This window comes from Scleropages formosus, chromosome 10, assembly GCF_900964775.1.
Source record: "Scleropages formosus chromosome 10, fSclFor1.1, whole genome shotgun sequence".
Taxonomy (NCBI): Eukaryota; Metazoa; Chordata; class Actinopteri; order Osteoglossiformes; family Osteoglossidae; genus Scleropages; species Scleropages formosus.
In genome coordinates, this window is record NC_041815.1 from 4,233,917 (window position 1) to 4,259,098 (window position 25,182).

The 25,182-nt window shown below is 44.0% G+C and overlaps 2 protein-coding genes across 6 annotated transcripts in view; both read left to right on the plus strand.

Moving 5' to 3' along the window:
- Positions 1-2,850, plus strand: part of stard13b (StAR related lipid transfer domain containing 13b) — an 85,503-nt gene extending 82,653 nt beyond the window's left edge. For 4 of the 5 annotated variants that reach the window (XM_029255331.1, XM_029255330.1, XM_018764534.2 and 1 more), the window contains 4 exons: positions 79-300; positions 759-976; positions 1,091-1,267; positions 1,744-2,660. In XM_029255331.1, the coding sequence (XP_029111164.1) occupies positions 79-300; positions 759-976; positions 1,091-1,267; positions 1,744-1,861 (735 nt within the window). In that variant the 3' untranslated portion in view covers positions 1,862-2,660. Of the gene's footprint in view, positions 1-78; positions 301-758; positions 977-1,090; positions 1,268-1,743 lie in introns of all 5 variants that reach the window. The other variant, XM_018764518.2, reaches the window with a different exon arrangement.
- A 10,432-nt stretch (positions 2,851-13,282) lies between these two features.
- The window catches only part of LOC108941277 (neurobeachin-like), a 227,076-nt gene continuing 215,176 nt past the window's right edge, over positions 13,283-25,182 (plus strand). The window contains exon 1 of the mRNA XM_029255523.1: positions 13,283-13,531. Coding sequence (XP_029111356.1) covers positions 13,283-13,531 — 249 coding nt within the window. The remainder of the gene's footprint in view (positions 13,532-25,182) is intronic.

Here is a 25,182-nt window from a genome sequence, read left to right on the forward strand (position 1 = left end):
TGCACATTCATAAATGCAAACTATGTAAAGGGACACCTCACCTCGCCTTACCAGGGTGTGTGTGCTTTGGAACCTCAGATCCCCCATGAGATGGTGACACAGTCGCGGAATTCATACATGGAGGCTGAGTTGCAGGCCCCCACGCTCGAGGAGCTGTGCAAGCAGCGGGAGCAAGATGATGGCTCTTACCAGACCCACATGGATGGCCTGGTCCAGAACCTGCTCTGCGAGGCCCGCGACAAGTCCAAGGGCTGGGTGTCCTGCTCCAGCGCCAATAACACAGAGCTTTCCTACAAGAAGGTGAGCCTGCTGCATCTCACCTTTGCTTTATACCACATTGCTTCATTTAGTTGACACTTCTCTCTAGAGTGACTTACACCGTTAAGCTACTTACAACAATTATTTACTCATTTACACAGCTGGGTAATTTTTACTTGGGTAATGTCAGGGTAAGTACCATGCTCAAGGGTCATACAGCAGGAAGTGAGACTCAAACCTGCAACCTTTGGGTCCAAAAGCAGCAGTTATAACCACTACGTTACCAGCGTGAGAGGCCCCACCAACTCTGTGTGACTCGATAAAATGTGTTTCTTTAGCTTTAGAGTCTTTGTTTTCTTGTTTTTCCGATCACATCATATTCCTATAGTTCTTACTTTAAAAGTACATGTAAGTTATTCACTTCCAAGACACCCTGATTTCACACTTGTACTTCTCACCCGAATCCGTGGGCTTACTGGAAACTGTGGTTATTGGCCCAGGTGGGTGATGGGAACCCACTGCGGCGTTGGCGGGTGTCAGTGGAGGTGGAGGCCCCTCCCTCGGTGGTGTTGAACCGCGTGCTGCGAGAGCGCCACCTGTGGGATCCGGACCTGCTGCAGTGGAAGGTGTGCGAGACCCTGGACAGGCAGACGGAGGTCTACCACTATGTCCTCAACCGCATGCCCCCCCACCCCAGCCGTGACTTTGTGGTGCTCAGGTGAGGCTGGAGAAAGGGTGTTTGGGATGCGCTTAGCAAGGCGGTCACACATTGAGTAATCAGTGTAAGAGGAGTACACTTAGGGATGGACGTTTCTTTCAATGTGTGATGCAGGGCGTGGCGTGTGGAGCTGCCAAAAGGCGCATGCGCTCTGGTGTCTGTGTCTGTGGAGCACGAGGACAGCCCACCCACAGGCGGGGTCCGGGCTGTGGTTCTGGAGTCGCAGTACCTGCTCGAGCCGTGTGGGTCCGGAAAGTCTCGCCTCACTCACATCTGTAGAATTGACCTCAAGTAAGTGAACACCACACCTGTGTTCGGCTGAAGTGCGTAGAGACGTGCTGTATTTAACCCAGCTAAGCTCAAAACGTGAGGGTTAATGTCATTTCTTTTGGCTTTTTTTTGGCTTCTTTTCTGTCATTTTAATGTGATGCTTTGAAAATATACCAGCACTCACTTACTAATAATAACGTTTCACACATCTGAGCGTTAATTGTCAGATGTTCCTTCCGGAAAATCTGAAAGTCATGTGTAGACCAAATGTGTGGATGTGGAAATGTGAGCATCTGACCCTGGATCAGAAGTCTCAGTACGTTTACTCAGCTTGTCTTTGTCGGACATCAGTGATTCATGATAACGCGTAGATCCTGGGTCCACAGGAAAACTCCGTGTTAACTGTGGCGTGGAAGAGAACTGGACAAGTGAGAGAGTGTGTGAGTGCGTGCATGAGTGTGTGTACCACGCTCACCTGAGATTCTCTTTTGTCCCAGGGGACGGACACCTGAGTGGTACAACAAGGCCTTCGGTCACCTGTGCGCAGCGGAAGCCGCCCGCATCCGTAATTCCTTCCGGCCGCTAACAGCCGAAGGCCCAGAGACCAAGATCTGAGCATCCGGGTGTCTTTCAGAACAGCACAGGGCTGAGCCCATGGTGCGGGGAAGGGGGTCGGGACCAGGACCCAGGGCCCTGGCATAGTTGGGTTCCAAGGAAGCAGAAAGAGGCGCCTTTGGCCTCCTGCCATCGACTAAGTGAGAGGCCGTCTCTCACTGGTGCTGCACCTCGCTCGACACGGGGAAGGCCACGCAGCCAGCTGCTGTTCCCTAAATTAGCCTTAGCGTCATTGTTATACCTTTGCTGATATCGTTGTTATTGTTACCATGGTAATAATGCTAGTGTCATTGCTCTGGTCAGTATCTTACTCTACAATGTCTAGGACATTTAAACAGTGGAAAGCTTCTGGGAAGCAAGTTTCTTTCATTCATTTTAAACACAAGAGTTATATATAAATGCAGATGAAGTCTGAATTGCGTGTGTGTGTGTGTGTGTGTGTGTGTGTGTGTGTGTGTGTGTGTGTGTGTGTGTGTGTGTTTATCAGTATGGACTGTACAAATTGTATATACTATGACATGCTAAACTGGCAAACTGTTTCCTATGGCCGTATGCTGACTTCCACGTAACAGTGACCTATCAAATTGTACAAATTTATACAGTATTGTAAGCTGGTTTTACTACGCTTCTTTGGTACTGTTTCTGTCTGAGAATGGGTGTAATTTAATTTGACTTAACCCTGAAGTTTGGGGGATAAAATTTTATGACTCAGGTTTGACCAGTTCATGCCTGCTCACGTTGTACTTGACCATGTTTGAATGGGGAGAATCATGTGTCTAAAACAATGAAAATATTAAAAAAAAAAAAAAAAAACCTTCATGTATTGAAGGCGTTGTTTGCTTCACTTATATCCTGTTTTGTGTTTCGATGAACTACATTACAAGGGTGAGGACAGAAGAGCTGTGCCCCCTAGACACTGACGCTTCTAAGGCGTTTGCACCTCCCTTTAATACACAACCAGTTATGTCCACTGCCATGCAAGGGAGGAGCCGTGGCACACGGAAACGAAGGTATCTGGCCACGCCCACTTTCTTCCGCCGCTCAAGCTCCGCCTCTTATCATTGACAGCATTTTTCGATAGAGGAAGGGCATCAACCCATTCCCCTGTCCCCAGCACACACACACACACACACAACTGGCAACAATTTGGCTGAGATATGGGCTAATCAACCTACAGTTAGCTTGTTTAATTATTGTTTATTCAGAATGCAGGCTTCTGGTGTGCTGACTGGCATTGTTCTTCGCAGGGAAGGAGAAGGGTTCCAGCCACAGCCTGGGATTGCAACCAGCTGTGACCTCTGAACCCAGTGCTATGTATGACAGTGCCCCTTAAGGTCATTTCCCGTCTCACAGACACTGTAGCCATTCCCATGAAGCCCTGTCTGGGAAAAATAACAACAGGATGTTCCTGGAATGTGTCTTTAAATATCTTCTCCAACACTCACCTGCCCACAGGGAAGACATATTTAGAGTCTGACAGATCTTTTCTTCTTCTCTATATGGTCTTAACGTTAAAAACGATGTGCAGGGTAAATGCTTTTTCTTGTATTTAGGCAGACTGTAGACTGCTTGGCACTGATTTGCTCTTTTTATTTTTTTCCAGCTGTCTTATTTGTTCCAGTGGAAATTCTGTCCTCTGCAGGATCACGGTGGTCCGCAGCCTATCACAGAAGCATGGTGCGCTGTGTTAGTCAGAGTACATGCTAGACAGGATGCCAGAGCATCGCAAGACAGCAACACACATAGTCTCGCACCACAGGCAAGCTCATTAAACGCCAGATACATTAAACTCTTTTAAACAATTATTGGTCACAATTGTCCATTAAACAATCATTCCCCCGTTTGTACCGCAGAGAAGCGTAACACACATACATTCGCACTAAGGGTCACCAGGTAACCTGTAACACGTCTTTGGACTGTGTGAGGAACCTGGAGCACTTGGAGAAAACTCGCATAAACATGGAAAGAACATGCAAACTCAACAAAGACTAAGCATGGATCAGATCTGCACATAATACAGGAGCTGTGAAGCACCAGCACTGCCACAGTGCCTCATTTTATTAGTATTATTATTATTATTCTTATGACAGTTTTGTCCAAAGTCACTTGGGTAAACACAAAAAAGGCAATGTAGGAAAAGAACCTCTTTGAAGTGAAATTACACCAACGCACACCAGTCATGCTGGGTTCAGGGAATGAGCAGAGGTGCTTTCAGCAGCAGCAGAATTTACCCAGCTTTTTCCCGACACAACTCTAGTACAAGACAGCTGTCTGCTGATGGTCTGTTTAAATACAATATCCACACTTGACCCTCATCATTTAACTAGGTGTGCCTGTTAAGCCCGGAAGAGGGTGCGGTTATGCTCCCACGTGCCACGTGTATTAAAGCCGACGGGTGCAATTATGATGAGTGACACAGCAATACTCCAAAATAAATGACATTAATCACACAGTACGTATGAGGCCCTAAGGACAAGATAACAAATGGCAAAAGTCAAGTTGCAGGTGCTCTACAAAGACCGTGAAAGTGGGATTGTGATACATCGAATTTTGACACGTGGGTCTATGCCATCCTCTTTTTATTGGTAATACTAAACAGGTTGACTGGACGGCATCTCTCGCACCCCACAGAACGTCCAAATGAGCGACGTATTCTGTCCTCTAAGTGTCCATTTATACGCCTCACTCGTCTACCAGATTCTACCGAAACACTTGTGTTAAACAGATATATAACAACTAAAACGAGGTGAAATAAAACAGTACTCAGTGTCACAGGCAAAACCAACATAAAAATAAGGACTTGTGACTCCTGATGCCTGTGTTTGTGAAAGAACAGGAAGAAGGATGGTTTGTAGCCAATGCCTGCTGTCACTGCCTGGTTTTCTGCAGTACCACTCGTGGCCACTAGATGACGCTGCTCACTCAGACTAACAACGCCTCACGGTCATAAGATTTATTGGAAGAGGACATTTAATTAATGGTACATTCAGTTAATTTGTACTGGGTTCATGTTACAGTGCAGTTGCTTCGATTTCATGATATGTATCCTGTTGTTTCAGTAAAAAGGCAGTAAGACTGGTTTCTGAGTTACATTCAATTACATGGAATCACATTTTCAACACCTTAGAAAGGTTCAGTATGACGGATTAAAATTGCAACTAGGATACCCCACTGAGCCAGGTCTGTGTAACAGTAGCAACATTTATTTACTCTTGGAACAATTTATTTGCCTTTGTACGCAGAGGAATAACGGAAACCACAATTACCATAATATCATGTGTTTTACATTTTTCTGATGATGTGTTTCATACGGGGGCGTGGTGGCACGGTGGGTTGGACCGGGTCCTGCTCTCCAGTGGGTCTGGGGTTCGAGTCCCGTTTGGGGTGCCTTGCGACGGACTGGCGTCCCGTCCTGGGTGTGTCCCCTCCCCCTCCAGCCTTACGCCCTGTGTTGCCGGGTTAGACAATATGTGTTTGATCAATTTCTTATATTTTACTATCCTCTTGTTCAGAGGAACTGCTTTACCTTGCAGTGTAAATGAAACTACCTGCTTAACCTATTATGAAAACAAGAGCTACACCCCATGAGTCCTATTGCTCAAGTCCTAACAGGAGGTACATAGGTAAAGGTAACCTTACATAGCAAACAAGTTTTCACTTTGTCATTACAGTATTTATTCAACCAAAAACCTGTCCATATTGTGTTGCTTTCTGAAAAAAGAAAGACATATTTATTGCTCCCATAATATCGAAATCAGCATTAAGAACAGCATGCGCACGGGATTATCATGGGGTGCTTCCACCTCCACACCGAATCAGATACTGCCACTTCGGCCGGTGGTAACGCATCCCATGCAGGTCAAGGAAAATGAAGAGATAGCAGTGAGGACCGTTGGTGCTCGTCAGTCTGGGTCGGATTGTAAAGCCACTGTCAAGTGATATGAAGATCATCGCTCCACATCAAGAAAGATCGCTTGAAAACAGAGTACATTAACACAAGGTGCAAGTACCGAGGACGGTACGTCCCAGCCAGTTCACCCCGAGACAGTACCATACGGTTCGTCCAGAGATTGCGAAGAACACAAAAGCTACATCGAAAGATCTGTGGACATCTACTAAAGGTAACTTGAGAGCTTGCACATTCTTACTTCAGTGCTGCCAGTGATTACATGAGTGCAGCTGTTGATCTGTTAGTACAGAATATTCTGTCAATTGGGGACAAAAGTCAAACTTTCTTACAGTCAACGGAGGCAGTAAGTCAGTCACTCCTTCTGGAGAAGACTATAATTTCATAAATATATTAATTTGCAGACACCGTGGGCATGTGCCCACGCCAAGCAGAATGACAACCGATAGACTAGTGAGAACATTTGTATTATGGTAATCATCAAACTGCAGACCAACTCCTTAACAGACTAAATAGAAAGCAGTTAGTTAACGTGTAGGTTGCTGGATCAAGTCCCGTTAAGAACTCTGCCGTCGTACACTGAGCAAGGTGCATAACCTTTCTTGCTTCATGAAATTATCCAGCTGTACAAAAAAGGAGAAATCTGATTCCAAAAAGCTGTACAGGCACATAACACACACGTAATCTTCAACTCAGGTCTCCACAGCTCTCTATCTCAGATACCGTCTATCTCATCTACTGTATTTGCTCAGGTCCAGAGCCTCCTCTCTGATTTCCATCATGAGTGATCAAGGTCAGGGTCCAGTGCCTCTGTCGCCAGTGTGTTCCGGTCGAACCAGGCTATTACCACAGATTTGTGTTCGGATGTCTGGACAGCATCAGGATGTTACAGGAGTGGGTCACACATCGGAGGGCTGCTGTGACCTCCATACCCCATGGTCACATTTACAGCTGAAATAAATGGTGAAAATGTGACTCAGTTCCCCTTAGTTTATGACTGTGTGATCGAAGATTGTGTATCTAAAGGAGACACCCCAGAACGCTCCCTCACAATATTAACAATTGTTTGCTCATGGAGGCTGAACACACTTTGTGGAGATCTTTGTTGTGCCCTCATTTCTTTCCAAACGATACCTGTGATGTAGGCAGTCACCTTTTATAGGGGTGGGGGCAGTTCGTATTATATTACATACACATCGTCTGAACCACTCATCCCATACGGGGTCGCGGGGAGCCGGAGCCTAACCCGGCAACACAGGGTGTAAGGCTGGAGGGGGAGGGGACACACCCAGGACGGGACGCCAGTCCATCACAAGGTACCCCAAGTGGGACTCGAACCCCAGACTCACCAGAGAGCAGGCAGAGGTCAAACCCCCACACAGATATCCTTTATTCCTTTAGAAGCCTTTAATTCATTGAGACCCCTCTTTTCAATGTCTCCGCCATGATTACGGGGGAACGAAGGTGTGGAGGTTCTTTTTCTCGCTCTGAAAAGGCAAGTCTACTGAATATTCAACTTTTCTTGCTGTCAGGTTCATAGTTCCAACCACATGTGTGGCACATGACAAGTTAAAAGGGAGGGAAAAGCCGATACTCAAAAAGAGTCTTATATTAAACAGTTTCTCCTGTCACAAACGTAATAATAAAACCCTTCTTTTCATCTTTTCTTTCCCGTGGCTGTTGCTTTTTACAAAGTATTCTGCAATATGAATAAGGCTAAGATCACTCAATTGCCCTGGAGTGTTTTCATGTGGTGGCACAGCGGGTAGCACTGGAGCCTCGTGGTGTATTTGGACAAAGGTTCAAATCTGGTTTAGTCCGTGTGGATGTTTGAATGGATTTCCTTCCGCAGTCCAGAGACATGTGTTTCAGGTGAATTGGTAACTCTAAACTAGCGTGTGTGTGTGTGAGACATTGCTCTGCTCACTGCATGAGTGACTGACTGCAGAGAGTTCACTGTGGTGTATCCAGCACTGGAAGTTTCCTTGGACAAAAGGTTCGGCTAAGTACTAGTGAACAAAGATTGTACATCACTTATGAGGAAAGCATCAAATAAAGGGATGAATGCAAATGTATGAAGAAGAGAGATTTTTGAGGGTGGTGAAGACCCCAGAAGGAGAGATAAAAGGAAGACCTTGTATCTAACCTCTTACATTAATTTCTTATGGACGTTTTAGAGAAGTGATTTTTTTAAAATTTAGTTCAGATATAATATTCATTTACATACATTTACATTTATTTATTCAGCAGACACTTTTCTCCAAAGCGACTTCCAATGAACTCTATGTAGTGTTACCAGCCCACACACCTTATTCACCGCGGTGATTTACACTGTTAGATACACAACTTACAATGGGTCACTCATCCATACATCAGTGGAACACACGCTCTCTGTCACTCACGCACATTCAGGAGGAATACTGGGCAAATTTTGTTGACATTTGTTGATGCCATACGATGCTATGAGCAGCTTCACCACAAAACCCTTTAGAAATGGAACCCTCACTGCACTCCGTGACAGAAAATAACTGTATTTGTAGTGCTAACCAGACCGAACCTTTATATGTACACATCAATAACATCTGACATCAATACAGGAGGCCAGGAGCACTAAGTAATATTTATACACTATATCCAGCTACAAGACTTAATTCCCAGGGCAATGCAGCAGGATGCACATGACTAACCCAACTGAGAGAAAAGATCAATTAAAAAGTCATAAACATCTTTCTAGGCCACAAACATAGTGAAGGGTACTTATTGCCGCTTGATGAGTTTTACTGTACCTCTGTGTTTATTGTGATGAAAATTATCTTCTAGATATTTAACATACATCCCGGGATCATCGGGCGCAAGGCTGAGGGGGGTGTACCCCAGATGGGATGCCCGTCCATGCCAGAGTAGCCACTCATGCACACACAATCACTCACCGATTCACACACTGTGGGCAATCTGGAGTCACCAACTCACATGAACGGCATGGCATTGGACTCCCCACTCAGACATGGGGAGAACATGCAAACTACACACAGACTAAGCCAAATTCGAACCCATGCCCAAACAGCCCAGATGCTGTGAGGCGGCAGCACTAGCTACTTAGATAAGTTCATAATTTTGCAAATAAAGTGTCAAAAAAAGGACAGATCCCTATCATTATGAATAGAGATGTTAAAGAATCATGTGAGTAACAGGAGGTAACTTGAAGACTGCACAGTACTTACTATAGGAAGAGGGCTTAGTGAAACCCAGATGGTCTCTGCTTACTGTCACACATGTTGTTAGGTTATACAGGGTTGGAATAAGATGTAAAAATAGGGGGAAAACAAGTTTACAGCACTACTGTGGTGTAACCAGTTATTAAATGGAAAAAAGATGCAATTCAATGAAATTGTGCCTTGATTATTGTACAGGTGACTAATGAAAGTAATTATAAGTTATTGATATGACTAAACTTTCAATTGTTTCTGATCACTGACTGATCATCATTAAAATATGCATATTTAGTCTATGCAAATCATCGCAACACCATTATTCGGTACATTACCAAGTCTCATCCAGGGGACATGCAAGTTAATGCACCACAATGCAAGTGATGTGCATTAACAGCTTTGATATTGGGGGTTCAATCATATTGCAGTCATTACCTGCCTATAAAAGAGCCTTATAAAGAAATAGATGGCACAGGAAACTGGCTTTCAATTTGCAAGATGATTGACATCTCAACAGAAAACGAAGAGTTCAAATAAGACAGTAATGAAGAACAGTAGTCTTATTATCTTCTACTCAGCATATATGGAAAGACAAGTCTTCATCTGTTGATAAACACTGGTTAAAGGCTGCTGGTGCACAGAATACAGAATAATTTACTCACTTGGTGAAATAGGTTGGGATCTCAGTTAATTTCATCTCCATGGCAGAATAGTATGCAAATGACAAATCATTAAAGACTGAACACTTGCCTTCAGTTTGAACACACTGCACAGGGTCTTGAGACCACCCCAGCCACAGATCAACATGCAGCACTGAGGTGGAGCTTGAGCTGACGAATAGACCCAGAGCCCTCGGACTCTCTATGTACAACCTGACACTACACAGAGTTTGGCTTGGTGTTTGGTAAAAACAAAAGCAATAAATCATAGTACATTTTAGGTTTCGCAACTAGGCATGACAAGGGAAGGGGTTTGTGTCCCTCCGACGTTCAGGCAAGACTCGTGTCCCCACCACCACTTTTTCTTTTTCAAAAACACCACACATTTGACACAAAAACAGAAACACAAGAAGAGAAAACTTCTCAAGAAGTTTCCACAAGAAAGAACACAAGAAGAGAAAACTTTTGGAAATACAAAGGTATTTCTGGCTTTTTTATTGAAGGGTATTGACTGAAAATGTCTAGCATGAAAATGAAGGAGGTATGTCTATCATAATACAACTTCAAAATTATTATTATTTGAGTTATTTCGGTTTTCAGTGGACTCTTTTACCCAAAGCAAGTTCCAGAGGTGTCCATTTCCTCTCTTTTCCCTCTGCAGCAACAGATGTATCCTCTTGTATTGCAGTTTGCCTCTTGGACATCTCTGTTGGGAAGACCTACCACCATCTAAAACTCATCCTAACCACAACTGAGATCCTTCAAAAGCAGCAGGTCTGTTCACCTGTCAGAACTGTCTAGAAACTGGAAAGGTTGTTCATTTCGTCTGCTTCAGTGGTCAAGAACCTGGTATCAACAATTGTCTCAGGTTTCTGTTGTTCCCAGCACACTGAGGCCATAACTCATTTCTGTACATACATCTTGTGTAACATTCACTAAATCCACCCTTATCTCACAACTCACTCTGCGAAGCTCCAGGTCCAGGTCATAATGATATCCTGTGTGGACTACAAGACTGTTGCGTTGCCCTCCTGTTCTGGTGTTCTGGTCTCTGCCTTCAAACCTCTCCACTTGCAACAGTTGTGTTTGACCAGCCAAAGTAACCCATCACCGCCCCTTGCCTCTCTCCACTGACTTCCTGTAGTTGCCTGTATCGAGTTCAAAACTCTGGTTACAGCCTGCAAGGCCGTTGATGGATATGCTCTCTGATACCTGATTGAATTAGGACCTGATGGCTCACTTTGCCCCAACCAAATTACAATGCTAATCCTCCTCAGACTGTTTAGTGGTCCCAGGCACAAGAGGTCCACCATTAAAAGCCCAAAGGTTCTAGGTTTTGGCTTGGTTGTGGTGAGAAGAGCTCCCTCTCTCTTTCCGATTTGCTAAATCCCTCTTAACACTGAAGAAGGATTTCAAAAGAAATCACTTTCAGACCCATTTCTCCTTGATCGCCTGTCTGTTCCATGAATTTGCGCTACGTTATTTGTCACAGTCATTAGACAAACTGGCTGCTCAGAGAATCATGTGTCTGCATCTATAACATTTTTGTGGGTAAAATGCACTTTTGTTTACCCGAAGCTGACCATCATTCTGGAGAAAAGCACATGCTAAATGAACAATTGACATGAACATAAATGACACTGAATGGGGGAAAGGGTGTCCATAATATTCTGCCAAATTGGGCTTTCCAAAGTTCATGGAAATAGACAAGTTGAGGCACTCCAGACCACATTACACACAGAAGGACAGGGTACGGTTAGGTCAGCAAAAGCTTGAAGGTTGTCGGGTCTGGCTCCGTTGTGGTGGAACAACCTCCCCCTCTCACTCAGAACTGCTGAATCTCTGTCCACATTTAAAAAGGGTCTGAAAACTCACCTCTTCCAGACTCACTTTGCACATCATCTCTTAAGCTCATGTAAAGTGTAAATGTTCATACGCTATAACTTTAAGATCATGTCCGGATAACCCTTTACAGAGCTACTCCTGTAATGTAACATGAATGTTTATATGTATCGCAAAAAAAAAAATATTACTAGGAAGGTGATCAGGATTCGTCGATATTCTGAATTTTATGCAGCTACTCGTGTGGTGAACATCGGTTCATATGGTGGAAACAAATTAACTGTACTTAAGAATCACACGTCTGCATCTAAGTGTCTCTTCCTCCTAATGTAACGTACATTTTATTGCGATTTCTGAGATGTACGTCGCTTTGGAGAAAAGCGTCTGCTAAATGAATGCATGTAAATGTAAAGAAGGAATTATGAAGAGGTTACAGGAACAGCTGTGTCTCTGGAACACAGATGACAGTGAGATGTAGCTTTGGCCTCTACATGTTCAGAGAGGAAACTTTTGTTTCCTTTTACGTAGGAATGAACAGTAAACCTAAAGTAATCCATGCTGAATCCCACCGAAGGGGTGAGGAGCTCTAAGTATAAAGCTGTCACAGATGTTCAAGTGGCCAAAACGCTTCATGCTGTCATTTTGGCCCTGGTCACTTTCCTGCTCACGGTCATTTCTCAATACCTGATGCTTCTCCGCATTTAACAACGTTTACCATGAAATACTGGCTCTGCTCTTGTTTCCAGCGGCAACATATTGTAAAAGTCACATATTTCCCTACTAAATCTGTCTGTTCCCTTGCAGAATTCATCCTCCCGGGACATTTTAATTTCATAAGGGATTAATGTAACGTATTTCATAAGATTGAGTACATAGATTATGTCCGTGGAGAGGTCGGGTGCCAATGAAATCTGTCGTCGGATGTACAAGTGAGGTAAAGCGTGGTTCATTAGCTGATTTTATATGCAGTGAACGGATTTCATGTGTATGAACGCCTAGAAATGAGGTGTTTCTGAGGCGGTGCGATGGCAGTTTCAGTTCATGATGAGGCAGGTGACGTGAACGCAGTTATTATAATTAAATCTCTTAGAGAAAAGCAGAATGTCCGGAAAAGGACGTTGGAAGCGCATTCACAGAAAGAAACGGACTTGTTCTGTTTGGCTCAGGGTATGTTTTCTGACTGAAATCTGGGATGTCGGGTCTCCTTTGTCTGCTTGCTGCCAAACACCACATTGCCCACGAGAGTGACCGTTATTTTGACTCGGACTGCAGCGCGTCGCGCGCGCACACCGCTCCCACAATGCCCCGCGCCACGTTCCACCTGCTCACCTGCGCCGTTCCGTCTAACGGGACAGCCACCGCCGTCGTCGCCTACACCTCCCCCCCCCCCCCGCCTCCAAGTAACGTCCGCGGTCAGTACGCAGGCGTGCGGGCTCGTGCCGCAGGCAGGGGGCGGAAATATGGCGGAGACGGCGACAGAACGACATTAGAGCGGAGCGGAGCGCGGAGCAGAGACAGAGCCGACAGAGCAGACAGCAGAGCGCAGCGCCTCACACCCGCTGCCGGCTCAACAACTGCACACCTCCTCACCTCCTCCGACAAGCCGTTACAAACACACTGACTGACGTGACTGTACCTTTCGCACGCAGTTCGCTGCGCTCAGCCTGGACCGGACGCTCTGAGTTTAGACAGGAGCGTGAATTTGCCGGCATTTAGTGGAGAATTCTGCCAGTTCCTGCCCCCTCCTTCATGTTCGCGCGGCCGGCCGTGAGGTGAGCGGGCTGCCGGCTTCCAGTCAGTGGACATGTCCGGGAGGTCCCTTTCCGTGGCGGGCTCGGGCTCGGGCTCGGAGCGGGATCCCGGCGAGGTGGCGGCGGTGTCCGGCTCGGGTTTGGGTTCGGGTTCGGGTTCGGGCTCCGTGGTGCTGCCGTCCGGCCTCATCGACCCCTCTCTCCCCATGAGGAATATCAGGATGAAATTCGCCGTCCTCATCGGGCTCATCAGGGTGGGGGAGGTGAGCAACAGAGACATCGTGGAGACGGTGCTCAACCTGGTGAGGATCCGATCAGCGGGAATAACAGTAATAAATAAATCACTGCACTGTGACTGTTTCTCCTCCTGTGTTCATTGAAAACCTCTGCATTTCTCTTATTCTCAGTGCTGTATGTGCTGCTCTGCTGGTGACTGGCCCGTGTCGCTGCTTATCCGCCTGGAGAACTGCTGTCTGTGTCAGTGAGGTGTTTTTCACTGGTCCCTGCAACTTGCTATGGCTGTTTTCTGCTGTGTTGTTTCAGCCGTGAACAACAAGTCGAGATTTGCTGACACCCCACGTCGTATCGGTACCACGTTTTCGCTTTCAGGAGGTATTTAAAGAAAGACGGGCTACGCATCGGCTCTGGATCATGCTGCCTGTCATACGGAGGTCCGGCATCCCTGCTTTGCCGAAAGCTGCTTCCGGCTTCGGCGCTGTCCCTATGTCTTATGACATCTTTTCTGTGCCGGACAGCGTCCCTCTGGGCTTGCTTTCGAAGGCCATCTTCGGGTGTTTGTGCTTAACCGCTCGCTGTGTTGTTTCACCAGTTCTCTGCGGTCACACAATGCTGCCCATGGTAACAGCGTGCGTGTGGCACCTTGGGTGCATCGCTGAGCTGTTGGCAGGAGTGCAGCACAAATATCTGAGTGATGACCAAATCTAGTCCTTAGCCTGGCATCATCAGTAACCATCAAATGATGTCTGGTAGAAACAAAAAATATGAAGCCTTGAGGTATCGTTCCGACAGAGTCGGATGTGACGGCACAAGCCGTCCATACGTGATGTGCTGTGTGTACAAAGATGCTTTGACGTCAGGGTTTGACAGTGCGCTGAGAGTCTCGTGAATTTCTGTGAATCGAGGAGCAGCTCTCGCCCACAGCACAATGCAATATCGTGTTAACTGAAACATGCAGAAATTTGCCCTTGCTGTTATTTTGACTGTTTCTATCATTTGGTTAAACCATGCATTAGTAACTATGTAACTGCAGATCTTAGAGGGCTCTGGATTATCTTGATGACGTGCATGCTTTGTTAGAAATGTTCATTTCACGATCACTTGTGTGTAGATTGAAGAGGTGATTGAGCAGGAGGCAGTGCAAGGTTAAGGGGCTGTTTCCTTGCCAACTGACAATTCTTGGTGTGAATCTCATTCTTGCTGTAGTAATATGATCTTCTCCAGTAAGAATACCCCATGCTATAAATAGGTATGTCCATAGTAGAGGTGCTTTGGACAAAGGTGTCGGCTAAATGGGATATTTGAGATGGTTTCCCTCAGAGAACTCTCTCATGCCCAGCAGCCAAAGTGAGCGGTTCCTCACCTCTCTGTACCTCCTGTACCAACAGGACCTAGTTTCTCCGTTAGGCAATCTGTGTGAATTGACAGTTAGTTGGCTGATTTTGGGTATTGAGGACACAGAGGACACTGAATACATTGAGGACACTGAAGACATTAGGCACAGTGAGGATATGGAGGAAACTGATGCTGGTGAACACAGTTGACACATTAATGAGAGGGCATTCAGGACAGGGGACATAGGGAAGACACTGCTGACGGTGTGGGCTTGGAGTACAGTGAACACATTGAGGACAGAGAGGACATTGCGTAGAGTGGTGGCACGGCATGTAGTGCACATGTGGGTTTAAATCCAGCTCAGCAGTTTGCACGCTTTCTTACATGCTTACTTTGGTCCCCCCCTCCCCACACTACAAAACGTGTTTTAGGTGAACTGGTGACTCTACATTGCCCTTAGTGTGTTGCGTGAATGGGTGGATAATTATATGTACAGGTAGTCCTCAAGATACACACACACACACATTTTCAGAGCCGCTAAGCAAATGCAATTTATGACGGCCGTCGCATTAACTTTTCTAATATTTTTTTGAGCCCTGATGTTTGCTTGTAATGTCTAAAGACATTATTATTGCACAGCTCCATCTGCTGTACAATAACACTGGCTGGCCACGCTCTCACAAGGCACCAATATTTGTTATTGTTTGGGTCTCAGTCAGTGTTTCGGCATCAAGTAATGACTGTTTTCAACTTACTTTTTAGTGAAAATGCTTGGCAAGTGAAAAGTGAGTGTTCTGGTAGCGCTGAAAACAAAAATAATAAACAGAAAACGGGTTTAGAAATGAAAGTGAACATAATAGTGCAGCGTGAAAATACTGAACTGTATATTGTTTTATAACTAATATGCATGTGTAAAATTATAGAAACAGCAAATCACTATTATGCAATGTAGCATTAATGCATGTCAATTTTTTATATATCTTTATAAGGGAATTTTTCATTTATGAAAAAATTGACATACCAGTTGGTCGGAACAAGACCTCATTGTGAACCGAGGGCCACCTATAGTTTAGCGTATCTAGCATTGCAGGTAACCTTGGACTAAGGTATCACCTAAATAGAAATGAATAATAACCTTTGGATTGGGTGGAGAGGGGACACTAGTGACAGATAGAACATTGGGTTGCGTGAGGGGGCTGTTGGAGTAGAACCACTGATGATGCGTTCAGAAATAAGTCTGAACGGTGGACTTTGGGGTCTTACGGAGGGCTTTCACGCACAAGATGAAAATCCATTATTGTAACTGTACTAAGTCACACATCCATTCATGCTCATGTAGAAGGCTTGATGCGAATTAAACATCAACTGGTGTCTAGGGAGAGCATTGCTGACGGAAGGCTGGGTGCCTTGGACAACGTGAATAATCAGTACTCTTTACTGCGGTACGGGAAACCAAGGGGAAAGAGGCAACGTGAACAAAAAGAATGTCTGTCCCTCACTTTATATTCAATTACCGATTCAAAAATGGGACAGTTACTTGTATTTCATGTATTACCTTCCAAAGTATTTGCAACAGGCCACATGCTTCTTCAGACCTATTGTGTTGCAGAGAAGTTGAAAAACAGGTTCATTGTATGATTTTCAAGTTCATATTTTCAGTTTTAATTCTATGATTGCTGTTAACGGTTAACACTATATTTTGAACCTGAGATGAAAACAGAAACAGTGTCTCCCGACCTTTCACCACTGTTCCTCTTTGCCAGTGCATATCGTCCATGTTTGGTGTATGCTGTTATCATTTTTGACACTGTTCCCCTGACACGTTAAATAATTTTGCAGGTGGTGGGTACATAATAAACTTTGTACTTTGCTTTTAAGAAAATCATCTGCCAAATGAATAAATGTCAATCGTGCTGCTCGATTGTCCAGAAGAGCGGGAAATCAAAGTATGGTCCTCGTAAATGCGAAAGGTGCCTTGTAAGCCAAAGTAGGGATATTAAATGAAAAACGACGTAAAGTTGAATTCTATTAACTCGAATAGCCGTATCTCGGGGTATCACTGTATTGAAGAATTCTTGCTTTCTTGTTTGGTAAACGATTAATAAAGCGTAACAGAAGGGTTCAGGAAAATATCTAGCCATATAATTGGCTGAAAGTAGTATACAAGGTTTCTTTTTGAGAAGGTAAAACAGCAGCGAACAGCAGGTTTAACACGCAGTCTTCACCTTGTCCACAGTAAGCCGAGGTGGCTGGTAGTGTGAAACTAATGACCTGCCCTCCCTACCTGAAGCGGTGTGTGTAATTAGTTCTCTGCGTAGGGGTTCGTTGGCCAGCGGGCACTTTCATGGATTTGTAGCGGGGGGGCAGCGAAGGTGAGAAGTGGACTGGAAAATGGCATACTTTCGACAGAGCCCTATGCCCTCAGCATCTCGGCGCAAAGTTTGCTTATTTCTCACAGAGGAGACAAACTTGCAGAGCACTGTTACCCAGGTGTGTGTGTGTGTGTGTACATACACTTCTATCCTGCTGTTTCAGCACTCTGATCTCAAGCGATCCAGCAGGAAAAGACTGGTTGGTTTTATCTTGCTGTTGTGATCATCTCTGTTGTTGGCTAGTTATTGATTGTTCTCCTCCTTCAGTTTGGCGACAGAAGTACATAAATCGTTCTGCATTATGCTGATGCTTCTTTCATTCGGTGGATTTGAAGGAGCTTGTGATTTATGAGAAAAGGGGATATTGTATTGGGTTTTGTGGTGATGGGGTAGCAGATTAGTTTTTAGCGTGACAAGAGTTATTTTTAAAGTGAAATCATTTTACCAAATTGATCAGGTGATTAAGCGTTTACAGATTACGTCTGTTTTTCCCGTATCTTGTGCAGTCAGACGACTTCTCCAGCCCTCCATCCCCACCAAAGGCGGACACACCTACTAGTGGCAGTTTTAAAGTGTATTCTTCCCACAGTCTACATGTTGACAATACACCACCTCTGCAGTCTGACGCTTTTTCGTGCAGATAAACAGTTTGAAATGGACAACGTGCATATCGCTTTAGGCATAAACGATGTCGTGAAATGGGAAACCTGCTCACTGTCGTAACTCCTGCCAGCACCAACGGCCTTTTTAGTGTGTATCCTCCGCTGCTGAAATCGTCACAGTCCTCTGTGCGCACTCGGGGCTGGTGCTCGTTGCAGTGGCGGCCTGGCTGCCTGACACCTTTTGCCCGCAAGCAATGCAGCTGTTTCCATGGGAACCATCCCTGGGCAAAAGCTACCGACTTCGTTCCGTAGCTTTGGATGTGATTTCCGTTATCCGACTAGCCTGGATGGATTGGGAGAAAAGGGATTTCCATTGGGGAGGGAACAGCAAACCCTTTCCCCTGGGGGATTGCGTTTGTCTTCGCATCTCTTTCCTGTAGTCATGTTTTTCTGCTTGATTGTAGCCATTAACTGTGTAAAGGAGGTGCCGTAGCACACAGTTACAGATTCATCTTTATTTTACTTAAATGTTTTATCTGATTTTTTTTTTCCCCATTTAATTTTTTTAAAATAAGTTTTCGAGCCATATTTTCAGAGAAGCTATGAAAAAGAAATTGCTCAGCGTCTTGTACAAAGAGGGTCATAAAGATCAAATGAACAATACCGCTGAAACTCTTTTAAAAGAAAAAAAAATTCATGTATCTCAATCTCAGAATGAGATCAATTATCACTTTAAATTTACCCTAATTTCAAAAGTTTTATAGCTAGCATGTTGAGCTTTTCCATACTGACATACACTTCTGAATTATGCCAGATCAAATTTTATTCCTGAATACAGAAGGACTGGCTGAAGGGTCTGTCATACTGGACGTAACATATATAATGATAAATGGATTTCTCTTGACACCAAGACAACAATGTGTTTTTGAGACCAAGTGCTACATACAGACGAACAAATCAGATGGCTGTTTGTTACGCCCTAAGGAGGATTCAGTGACCATAACTACAAATAACACTGGATCCTGGTGTGCCTGGGTGTGCTGTCAAACAACTAATATATGCTGGTTGTATAATTATAGGCTTACATTTGCTAGAGCCTTCTCAGTTCATGAGGACAGTGCAGATGACCAATTACAGAAGAAGGGCTGGAGTCATAATTGCTAGCAGCAGCCTGCAAATAACCAGGGAGTGTCCATTGAAAGAAGAGTAAAGCTCAAACCTAGTGGGTTTTGGTGCCGCCATGGCTACAGCTTTCCAGGGAGTGCTTTGTTTGACTGGGAGAGAAGGTGCAGGCTATGGAGGCTGGGGAAATGGTAGCTGGTAGTGTAGTGGTTAGAGCTGCTGCCTTTGGACAGAAAGGTTGTAGGTTTGAATACCACCTCCAACTGTAATACCCTTGAGCAAGCTACTTACCTTAAAAATTGCTCTAGTAAAAATTACCCAGCTGTATAAATGGGTAAATAATTGTGAGTATCTTAACTTTATAAGTTGCTTTGGAGAAAAGCGTCAGCTAAATGAATAAATGTAAATGTACTGGGAGTACCAGGATTCTGGGGCTGTGTTGGAGGCAAGGGTGGTGACGTGCTGCACTGGATAACAGGAAGATACTAGGTTTAAATTTTAGGAGGGGCCCCATTGTCAGACACAAGGTAAGCAACCCAATTGTAGGACAAAGTCAGAATGTGTCTACAGTCATGAACTGAGACAATGATGACGTAGTTACTTAACACAACACTTTCATTGCTGGGTACTCACTTGCCTGGTTGATGTCAGCCTTTCCTTAACCAACCATCAATCATTTATGATGATTAAGAGGGGAAATTGTATGGTCTGCGATATGTCATTGCCAAATGACATGTCTTGGAATTGGGCCTTGGGCTTGAGTTTGAAGAGCAACAGCCAAATGTTGTGACTAATGCCCCTATTAGGCAAGAGGCTACGTCAGCACAGACTGTTTTCATGCGACTCTGACGTCAGTTGTCTAGCAGTGTGCCTTTTGTGCTGCTCTACTTCGAGTTAACCCTCATCTGCTCACACCACACCATCATTGGAAATTATCATTTTTATAATGGTTTTTGTATTGTCGTCATAGAGGGTTAGCGAGGGCATCGGGGACCCCAGTTTATACCTGTACGCCCCAAAATGATAGAATGTGTTTGATCGTCTTTCTTGCACGTCACTTGAAATTGCACGTTGATATATATCACACTCCGAGCAACCGGTGTGCTGGAGTAAGGGTTTAGTTCCATTGTCAGTTTTTTTTTTTGATACTGTTAATCAGGCCAGGTGGTGGGAATGATGCAAAAAAAAAAAAATGGCAGAGACTGAAAACAGCAGTGACAGCTTTCCGAGAACATGTAAGACTGCTCAAAATCAAGGTAGTATCAGCATAGCCCTGGGTTTTAGTATGCAGTGTAGAGATGAATTTCCTCAGCACAAATGTTTCTCTTCTAAGATCAACTTTGGATTGATATGTAAATGTAGACCAATCCTGTAGTGAAAAAAACACTTTAATATTTTCTCCTGTCTGTGCAAACAAATATGTAAACCCCTGTACAAGAAGAAAGTAGATTTTTTTTTTTCTTTCTTTTTTTTTTTTTTCTCTCCCTCTCGGTCACAGTAAGGGACATGCTGGACTCTGCGTTTTAAGATGCCTTTGTGTCTGGTATGTTGGAAAACAGTGCAATTGCTGAAGTCAGAACTCCACACCCTTCACTTCGCCTTGCATTTTCAAGCCTTGCTGGTTTTAGTCTCATTGGAAAATGCATGTCAGGTATTAATGTCAGAACATTGAGAACAGTGCGGTTATAAATGTGTCAGTGTGTCGCAGCTGTACACATTTGTCCATGTACTTTATCTGGAATTGTTTGTTTTTCAGCGTTGCACAGGGCTTCAACACTTCCCCAGCACCTTCCGCATTTCAAATTACGTTCTTAAAGACTCGGCCAGGGGTAAGTGGTGGTTGCACGTAAAGTTCAGTACAAAAGCAACCTTCTGGATTCCAGCCGAACCGTGCAGGGCTCTTCTGCCGTTCCTTATCTCGCTTAATTATGGATGTTTTTGCTCTTAATCTCAGTGACATGAGTATGTTCATGATAAAATCTGCAACATTGGTGAAACGCAGTAATGAGTCTGGAGCGCTCTCCCTTCAAGGTGGAATTAACACTGTACAAAATGTAATTGTTTCGAAGGGTTAAGCTGAAAATGAACCATCTAGATTAAGTAGCGTGTGCCGCTGTTATGACTTTGAGGAATGACTTATTTCATCTGCCATTATCCATGCTGTTCTTTTAAACATTTTTCTTATTACGCATACTGCGTTATTGCTCATTCTTAACTGTCATAATTTAACACCAAAACGTGTGTCATTGTGCCACTGGTATGCTTCAGTAAATATTCTTAAGTGACATTTTGAACAATTTTCTCAGTTAAGTCACTGCCTGGTTTTGAAAGGTTCTTAACCACTTACCCCACTTGGTGTCCATATAGGGTAGGAGTCGTGTAGTCATAAACTCGCAGACCCCCCCCTCCCGACATGCTTCTGAGCTATTTGTCCTAGGAGGCTGGACTCTGGATGTGTCCTGTACAGAAAATAAAACTAAAGGTATGTGTTCCTACTGCCACACATGAACTAAATCCATCCACAGGGTGGGTGAGGTCAAGCTTAGTGAAAAAAGAGTTCTTACCTTTCCTGTGGGGGAAAGGCTGTTAGGGTTCGTTTGGGCAAAACAAGGCCATATTTTCTCAGTTCACTCAAACCTTTTCTCATTCTGTGTGCCTTTTCTGCTTAAAAGCACTTAAGATTTTAAGTGAGCCCTGCCTGTGGCATAAATGAAGAGCAGGTTAAATAATTTAATGCTCTTGCCCCCCTCTGTCCTTTAGGGTATTGCTGTGATGCCTCAGTGGATTAGGGGGCTTTGCCAGAGGTGTGCAGGCAAACACAGAGACGGGAAGCATTTACGACTGAATGGAAGAGCTCTGTTCTTGGTGGGTCTTTAGATGGATCGCAAGCTGGTTCCTGACACAGCAGCCTGAGTTCATGAGAACCGTCCATATCCGTGTCACGTTTCAGATGCAAACAAAATTTTGAACTTTACAGACTATTTTTTAAAACTAAATACACAGGGATGGTGTAGTTTGAGATTGTTTTGCTTTCAGTGACCAAGGAATTAGTTTATATCCTGTGTGTATTGCTACCATTTATAGTCAGAATAGAAAATAGTTATTTAGGCTGTTGTAAGTAGCTTAAATAAGTACATTCACTTTCTTAGGAATAATGTAGCTCAAGAGCTCGTTGTAACATAGCCTTGCTGTCAGACTTATCGATTTATCAGGTCAGACTAGTATTCAAAATGAAAGAAAGAGGTTATTGTCTGTGCGTGGTCATTGATGAAGCAGGAGAGGCCTGAAGAGAAGACAGCGTTGTGTCCCTCTGTGGTGGCATTTGTCTATCATCTCAGCATCCTTCTAGTTCCTGCTGCCGGTGGAGTGGTTGCATTTGGCATCTTGTCACAGAGGAATTATGGATGTGTTTTGTTCCAGAAAAACAGCATGTATTCTGAAAACAAACAATGGTGATTTGCCTTCTCCTTTGCGAGGTGATAAAGATTAATATTTCCTTGTCAGTAATTGCACATTCTGCTGCACGGGCAGACATTGGCCATATTTGCAGAGCTCCTACTTTTCTTAGCTCTGATCAGTAAAGTTTTGGGTTTGGTAACCATTGATTGTGCCACCTTGTTTCTCAGCAGTACAAATAAGTTTCCAACGGACCACATATTTCTCTGAGATGGGCAGCTTTGAAATAAGTCGTGAGCCAGAGGCAAGGTTCACACCAGTGGTTTTGTTCAATTGTTGGAGTGTGAGCTCTTCTGGGCCGGAGAAGAGGGGTTGGAAATGAACAAATCTCTGCTGGCTTTAGCATAGGCCAGTGTGAAACATAAGAAAGAGGGAGAGGTGGAAAGGCACAGAGCGAGAGGAGTAAAACAGGAGCCAGAAACATGGCTGACTTTTGAGTCTTCATGAAAACAGGTGGAAAAACAGAAGGGGAGGGGTTCACTGCGGTGTTTAATGTAAGGCTGCAACTATTGATTACTTTAATAATTGGGTACTGTACAAATTATCCTGATGATTATTTCAGACATTGGATACCAGAAATACTGCACTAAAAATCAATACAAAATACATAAAAGAGAAATATCATGGCAAGTTGGTTAAAATTGACCGTTACTTTGTTTAATTTTACAGAAATCACATTTTTATTGTTTAAGTGGCAAAAATATAAAGTGCAAACTAAAGCTGTTTAGGCATTAAGGGCCATATAAATTATACTTTGAGTTTTAAAGAAAACATATGTACTGAAATACAAAAAATAACCAAAATATATTTCAAGTTACTTGGGAAGGTACAACAGAAGAACTAATGTAAATTAAATAAATGTACATGTAAATGCCGGTGAACTCTATGTAGTGTTATCAGGCCACACACCTTATTCACCGTGGTGACTTACACTACTAGATACACTACTTACACTGGGTCACTCATCCATACATCAGTGGAACACACTCTCTCTGTCACTCACACACTATGGGGGAACCTCAACAGCATGTCTTCAGACCGCGGGAGGAAACCAGAGCACCTGGAGGAAACCCCCGCAGACACAGGGAGAGCCTGCAAACTCCACACAGCCTGAGGAAAGATCGAACCCACATCCTTTCGCACCACCCAGGAGCTGTGGGACGGCAGCGCTACTCGCTGTGCCACCGTGCCGCCCTAAATAAATCAACAATGCATATTTTATCATTCCACGTTCTGCAGTAGAAACTAGTACAACACATTTCAGAACTACATGTTATAATGTAAGCCTCAATGGAGCATGTGGTTTCAATGAACAATAAACAATGTTTTTTTTGGGCATTTCTAGGAGGCAAAAACCAATCCCCAAACAGGTTAGAGCAACAACAAGAGAGCATGTCCAAAAAGAAGTTGCAGCTGCAGTTGGCAGACCAGCAAAAGGTGTATTACTGCCAGTAACTGAGCTGGAGTGTGAAGGTGAGATATTGGGAATGCAAAATTGTCCAGAAAAAAAAAATCCTCCATCTCTCAACCCACCAGGTCATTTTACATTGACACATAGAGTTTGGATAACTACTGAAATATCAAGGGAGTTGTCCATCCTGCATTTTGTGTGTATGAAAGATCCCTATGCAAATTTGAGTGGAATAGTCAGCAGCTGTTTTATACTTCATGTCGCAAAGCCACGAAAAACAAACTGGGATCCCTTGTGATTCAATATAGACCACTTGTTCCACTCATCTGTTCACATTCTCATTTGCAAAGACAGCAGATACTGCAGTAGATTAGGACCCAACTTTGAAGGCTGCTGGTTTCAGCTCTAGTACCTTTCAAATTGCCCAGATGGAATAACGATGGTCTGCAGTGTCGGTCAGTAACCATTCTGTACATTCTCACCTGCCTTTGGGACACCTTGTTTTTTTGAAGGCTGCAATGCCATCGCCATATCTTGCAATGCCATCGCCATATCTTGCCATCTGCTTTGGTGTGACCATCACCTGCCAGTTTGGCCACTGCAAATGACTGGCAGCTTAATTCTTGACACAGCTCATTCAAAATTTATGCTGCCCCATTTTCAGTGTTTCCTACCTTTTGTCTCACTGCGGACTTTGTGAGTGGCGTTCTGTGTTATTAGATGGGTCCGACAACATGGGTGATTATACTTTAAAAAACGTAGAGCCTTTCTCTTTTCCCATTTTAGTTTGTTCCTCTCTCTCACTTTTTCCCTCGGAGGGCTTTCAGATCCGCAGTGTGCGTTGCAACAGAAGGCCGACCTCTTCGTGACACCTGCGTTTCATTTAAGATTCCATTTTCCACAGTTTTTTGGATGAGTTGCAATTTTCCCCCATCAGACCTGAATCTGCCGTGCTTTTCTGTTCTGCTGAGAAGATTCTTAAAAAAAAAAAGAGTAGCATTTAGAATTTTGTACAGAGCTTTCAAATGGGGGAATGACAAAAGAAGAGCAAGAGCTAATTTTTAAAACCACAAAAGTATTATTAGACACTGTTGATATGTCTACACATACTAAAAGCTTAAAAGCTGCTAAAATAGCAAAGCTACTTGCAAATCTCATTATCTTAACTTGATCCAAGGTTACACGGACTAGGGACATTTACATTTATTTTTTTTAGCAGACCCTATTCTCCAAAGCAACTTCACTCTGTGGAGTGTGAGAAAGGCAGTTTGAAAAGGTGCGGTCATAGCTACCATATAACAGAAGATGATCTCTTTGGTTTATTCCAAAACATTCAAAATGAAGATATAAATATGTATTAACTGTATTAACAACACTCCCTTTCCGTGCACCTTGCGGATTGTACCTTTAGAGTGGGC